Here is a 6180-nt window from a genome sequence, read left to right on the forward strand (position 1 = left end):
GCCGCCCGCCGGGGCGGGGCCGGGCGGGGCGCGGTCCCGGCCGCTGCAGCTAACGGACCGCGCGCAGCCTCGGCCGGCTCGGCGGTCCGCTCCTCCCCGCCCCCCTCCCCCCCGCCGAAGGAGCGCGAGCCCCGGGCGGGGCGCGGGTCACGTGCCCGCGGGCGTGGGGCCTCGTGGAGGAGTGTGTGCGAGGGGGGGCAGGGAGCCTCCTCGTGACTCAGGGCCTTTGGGCTTAAAGGCGCCGCGGCCCTCCGGGGGCGGCCGGCGGGGCCTCCAGGCTGCACTGCGGTCGCCCGGTGGCCTCGAGTGTATGTCCAGACGGGAGCCGACCGGACGGAAAGGCGCCTCGGCGCCGGGAGCACTTCCTTCTCCCGCAGCCGTCGCACGTGAGACCCGAAGCCGCCGGCGCAAGGAGCTCACGCACCTCGGAGGGCCCCACGCAAGTCTCGTTCGTACCCAGTGGGCGGCGGGCGTGAGTGGCCCGGTGGGGCGGGGCTGCCCGCGGTGGAGACCCCCGCGCCGGACCTACGCCGATCTGAGCGTGCCACGACGGCAGCGGGCACGGCTCCTTTAAGGCGGAGGGATCAGGCCCCTCGTGCGGACCGCGCTTCCCTGCCCGGGAGGTCACGTGGCTTCACACGTTCGATTGTGCCGGAGCCGCGTTCTGGGGGCGGGGCTGGCGGGGTAGGGTCCCGCGCGGGTGGTCGTCGGGCACGTGCGCCCGGGCTTCGCGCCGGGGAGGCCGGCGGCTCTGAGGTGAGGTGGGTCCCGCGGACGCCGGCGGGCGGCCGTGCAGGCGTGGGGGGCGGCGCGGCTGTGGAGGGAGCGTAGGCCGCACCTGCCTCGGCTTTCCCCAAGGGCGACCGGGGGAGAGGGGACCCGGCGTGCCTGTGGCGCCCCGGTTCTGTCGTTCTCTGCTCAGTCCAGGTTCGGGCCAGTTGCACCGGCTGGGGGGAGGCGGGTGCGGAGCGCGCCCCGGCCTCGGGCGGGGGCGGGCAGCTGGCTAGAAAGGCCCCGGTGGGGCCGACGGGACCCAGACCGAGGACCGGCCACTCACCCCCTGGCGGTCCCACTCGGCGTCGTTCCCCGGGCTTTTTCGCGGAGTGGGCGTTGTGTGTCGTGCGGTCGCCCCTGACTTTGTAGCCCTGTTCCCGGGGGCGGGAGGCCGGGCCGGAGCCCTCGTGAGCCGCCCAGCGCCGCCCGAGGGCCTGCGACAGGCCGAGAAGCCGAGGCGCACCCGGGCCGGGAGCGCGGCCCGGTTTCGCGGCCGCGTGCACCTTGCAGGCCTCGCCCCGCTGCGCGCGCCCTGCGGGAGCCTCGCGCCTGGGGAGGGAGGTCGGCCGCACCCGTGAGAACCCGGCGGCGGCCCCTTCCCCCCCCCCCCCCCCCCCCCCCCCCCCCCCACCGCCGGGCGCCGCAGCTCCGCGGCAGCTGCCGCCTCTGGTCTCCCTGGCTACCGCTCCGCCGCCTCCCCGCCTGCCCGGGCACCGAGTAAACTCTGCGTCATCCGTCGGGGCGAAGGGCCAGCGGGGCGCTTGGCGCCCTGGGAGGCGCAGGTGTGCGGCCGGCCGCTCCCGGAGCGCAGGTGACGGCCAGCTTGCGCCCTCGGGCCGGGCCTGGGGACGCGCGCGGCTGACGGGGAGGAAGGAGTCCGTACGGGCCGCCCGGAACCCGGGAAGCTCAGGTCGGTGGCGGGGTTTCTGTCGGGGTGAGCAAGGGAATGCAAGGAGGGCTGGTTTCTGGAGCTCGGGGTGCTCCGGGCTACGTGTGGCGGGGGCGGTGAGGACGGGAGCGCCCCGGGGGGGGGGGCGGGCGGGGGGCGCGGCGGGGGCAGCCGGGGGGGGGGGTTTGGGTGGCGGGGGGGGCGCGGGGCTCGGGGGGGGGGGGGGGGGTGGGGGGGGCCCCCCCCCCCCCCCCCCCCCCCCCCCCGCTGCTCTTCTCCCCTTCCCGGTGGCGCTGGCTTGGAGCCGCACGTGCTCCCAGAGCACGTTGCCGTCGGGTTTGGTTTTTGTCCCGGCGATCGAATTCGAGCTCGAGTTGGCCTGGCGGTGGGATTTGGAAGTCGGCTTCCCTACGTGAAGGTGCGTGTTCGTGAGCGCAAAACGCTTGCCATTCCTCCTCCCAGGGCGCGTTCTCCACTCCTCTCCCGCGTCCGGCCCCCCCCCCCCCCGTGTGGAGGGGACTTTGGGCCAGCTGTACGCGAGCCGGTGCGGTGCACGGGGTGGGCGACCGTGGAAGCACGCCCAGGGCACCCGACGCGGCCGTGGTGCTGTGGTTTCTGCCGCCGTGGCACGCCTCCTGGCAGTGTTCACGAGGCAGAAAGTGGAAGAAGACCCCAGGCTTAACGCCAAAGTTGTTAGCCAGGGAGCCCTTGATGGTGGCTCAGTATCTTCATGAGTCATCGAGCTGTTTATTTTGTTTTAAATCCTTAAAGCTGGTTGTGTGCTCCCATCCCTCCAGGGGCCCGAGGTAATATGAAGGAGCGAAGTGGGGAGAGGAGGGAGGGAAAGAGTTGTAGTGCGTCTGGAACCACAGAATTTCCGTCTCTCTAGAGGGAGCAGCTGGTTGTTGCCACACAAAAATGTGGGCCCAGGTTGATGGATCTTTGACTTTTTTCTTCCTAGTTAAAGCTGCCGGTCTGTTTTAAATGCAGCAATTAAACTGAATAGTGTAAGACCGAAGGTAATCTGTCTCTGAAGAGCAGATTCAAGGTGAGGACTAGACTAGTTTTGGGATCTCGGTCTTCAAATGTTCCTTTTAGGTGTTCCCCCCCCCCCCATTTTGTAAATGAGGAAACAGGCTCTGAAATCAAGTTACAGGGCTATTAAGGAATAAAATTTAAGTGTGAACCTAGGTCTTTCTGGTGCCGTAGCTCAACGTGATAGTGTATTCCGGTATGTCCGAGGGGGTCAAGGCTTACTGGTGATGTAGTTTGTAGAGAAAATGCGGTGCTTTATGCTGGAGCCCCATTTACAGGCAAAGCGAGCCTTACTTAACTGCGTTGGAGGGAATGTCTGGTTGTGGAAGTCAGTGTGGGTCTTCTGAGCATTAGTGCAGCGGCGTTGCCGTCGGGAGGAATGTGCTGCGTCTATCATTCCACCATGTGTGTCAGAGCGGTTCGCTGATCTGAGAGAGCCTGAGGTCTGGAGAAATCGGGCTCCTCCCACTGGGGCGGGGGTGACCCTCCCAACCCTCTGCACAAAAGACTTTCCTTTTTCAGGACAGTTAAAATTCTAATAACTTTTGAGATTAGGCAAATGTGAAATTAGATAATTGTTTGAAGACTCCAGAAGGAGAATGTGGCTTATTAAGTCTCACCTTTTTTCTCATAGCTAAGATTCCCAAAATCATGCCTCCTAGATTTCCAGGAAGAATTAATAGGGGTTTTAGCAGTACTTACTGAGATCTTCTTGAATAAGCTTCCAGGGCGTAAGATGCCTCTCTTTGCCAAGAATGAGAGACTGGGTTTTCATTCTGGGTAAAACTGAGTAAAATTTAGACTGGCAGCAGTGTACAGAGCTACACTAGCAGAGGTAAAGGGATTTGTACCTTTTATTTCTGTATTTTATTCCCAAAGGGTTTAAAGCATAAAGCAGTAAAGACCATTCTGCCAGAGGGATTTTTCTGTCAAAATTCACAGAGAAATATAGACTTGATAGCTTTTTTTTTTTTTTTTTTTTTTTTTTTTTTTTTAAACCTGTGGTCTGGACAGTTTTTGGAAGGTTGGAAACTTTAAAATGTTACCTGTTTCCAGCTGTTTTTCTAGCAGACCTTTTTAGCCCAAGCACTCAGGAGTTTAGTGTTTGTGAATTTGGGGGTGGGCAGGAAGAGTGAGATGACTAAAGTAGCTCTCTGCTGGTACTTTAGTGTTTACCTGATAGGCAATATCTGTGCAGATTTTCTCATTCATTGGTTTCAGGTCCCTTGTCTAAATGACCGTTCCCTAAAATTATGTGTTTTTGTGAAGTGCAAATTAATTAGTGGGTTTGTACCTCTGGCTTGAAGTTTGGGACAGGAATGCATACCAAACCTGGATATTAAGGGTAGGCTGTTATCTTCAGTAGCTAGTGGTGGAGTGAGTAAAAGAAATCATAGGATCAAATAACAAATTATTTTCTTTCCTATGGGAGAGCTGTGCTAATCCCATCCTGTTTTGCAAATCTGCTTTTCCTAGGCAGTATCTAAGCTGTACCGACTCTGGGGAGAACTTGCCAGAAAGCCTGGGGATAGAGGGTGAGGGGGTTAATAAGGGGGTTGGACCCAGAGGTTGGAGTAGAGGAGGCTACAAGAATTTTTGCTTCAATCTGTTGTTTGATTTAAAGCCAAGAATCCTTGATCGCACCTGCCTCCTTGGCCCCCCACATTGCAGCTTTGGAAGTGCTTTGTTTTCTTTCCGGCCATTGTTGCAGCCTGCTTTGGTTATACCTCCTCATGAGAGCTCAGCCACTTCAGTGAGCACAAATTTTAAGTGCTGAAAGTTTTTATGTTCAAGGTACGAGCCCCCCCCCCCCCAAACAAGACATATCTGTTATAATAAACTATCTGAAAAGGTGGAATGAACCAAGGTACATAATGTGTGTTAATATTTCCTATATTTTATGGGGAAAATTATCTGACTTTCCATAAAAAGTCCGTAACTAAATTTCAGTATTAAATTTGCATTGTAAACATAATTTTCAGTAAGTTTTCTTATTTGGGATTTAAAAAGCCTCCAGTCAGGGATTATTTTGCTTCCTTAACGTATAATATGTTTTTAAATAACAGGCATGCAGGGGAGGGAGAAATTCCTGACTAGTTGGGGTAGAGCTTTGCTTTCAGTAGCGCAGAAGAACCCTTAGGCATGGATAACGTTTGAATTCTTTGTTTTTTTTAGTATTGCTGTATGGTTGGAACACTTGTTGGATTATAGTGAGTGAACACTCTGTTTTGATTTTTAAGGCATTTTGTGATTACTTGCCTTGAGGTAATTGTAGAATCTCTAGAGGGCAGGTCTAAAGATTGATTTGTGTGTGAAAAATGGGTCACGGTTGTATCTAGCTGTTGATTCTGGGAGTAACTTAGCTGTAATAGCGTTACTGGTTTCTTTATTCTTGGCCAGCGTTATATGCTGATATGTGTACCATCCTGACGGATTTAGCACGACGGCCAGAAGTCTGTCTCCTTGGATAAAGGTATGGGAGTAGCTTTCTGTTGGAGGAAAGCAGTTACCTTGAGCTGTGTTTGTGTTTTTTGTTTTTTTCCTTTTGACAGAACACTTAATCTCTTACTACTTAACACCTGTGCTCTCTGCATTCTGGCTTTGTGCTCCTGGCTTCTGGCTCTGATACCATCTGTCTCCCAAGTCTGTCCTTTCTCCTGAGACTGTTGTGTTTGTTTGTTTGTTTGTTTGTTTGTTTTAAGCTATAATTTTGGAATGGTTTTGAAGCTTAGAAGATATTAGAGAGCTGTCGGTCTCCCAGATGTAACTTGGAGTTGACAACGCAGATCCTAATGGCTATTTTCACGGATGAGAGAATTAAGCTGAGAATGAAAAGTGGTTAAGTCCATTCAGCGAGTGGATGATAGAGCCAGAACTTGAACTCTGGTCTCTTCCTTTCCAGATGGGTATTTCTAGAATTCAGGCACCTTGACCTTTGCTGTATTGGTCTCTGAGACTTAAAATCTCAGTCTCATGAGACTCTATAGCTTTCCCCTTGCCCTGTCTGATCTTTTCTTGTCCTGGCACTTACAAGCTTTCTCATCCCCCTGAATGCCACATTCCTTATGGTTCATTCTGTTGGCTCTTTCTTGTCCCTTTATACAGAGGGCCTGTATATTCTTGCAGCACTAGTTCTCTCTCTGTGTGACCAGGTTTGAGGTTGTTCTCCAACTGTAATAGCGTTACTGGTTTCTTTATTCTTGGCCAGCATTATATGCTGATATATGTACCATCCTAACAGGTTTAGCATCATGGCCAGAAGTCTGTCTCCTTGGATAAAGGTATGGGAGTAGCTTTCTGTTGGAGGAAAGCAGTTACCTTGAGCCCAGCCCTGATTGTTCTCAGAATCCATAGTTCTGACTGGCTTACTGAATGAGTTCTATTTTGCTGAAGTACCGTGAACCCAGCAGTTTTAAAAACAACCAGTTTTTTCCCCTTATTTCATCTCCTGGGGCCAATCTGATTCTATCCCCTCTACCCAA

At 55.1% G+C, this 6180-nt stretch overlaps 1 protein-coding gene across 11 annotated transcripts in view; it reads left to right on the forward strand.

Moving 5' to 3' along the window:
• Positions 1–6180, forward strand: part of CPEB1 (cytoplasmic polyadenylation element binding protein 1) — a 91988-nt gene that overhangs the window by 873 nt on the left and 84935 nt on the right. For 2 of the 11 annotated variants that reach the window (XM_040493541.1, XM_040493542.1), the window contains exon 1: positions 262–472. The exons of 2 other annotated variants lie outside the window; for them this stretch is intronic. In XM_040493541.1, coding sequence (XP_040349475.1) covers positions 311–472 — 162 coding nt within the window. In that variant the 5' untranslated portion in view covers positions 262–310. Of the gene's footprint in view, positions 1–253; positions 473–631; positions 757–847; positions 928–1430; positions 1685–6180 lie in introns of those variants that run through there. 7 more of the 11 variants (XM_040493539.1, XM_040493552.1, XM_040493540.1 and 4 more) reach the window with 7 other exon arrangements.

Source organism: Herpailurus yagouaroundi, unplaced genomic scaffold, assembly GCF_014898765.1.
Source record: "Herpailurus yagouaroundi ecotype Mexico unplaced genomic scaffold, PumYag 185, whole genome shotgun sequence".
Lineage (NCBI taxonomy): Eukaryota > Metazoa > Chordata > Mammalia > Carnivora > Felidae > Herpailurus > Herpailurus yagouaroundi.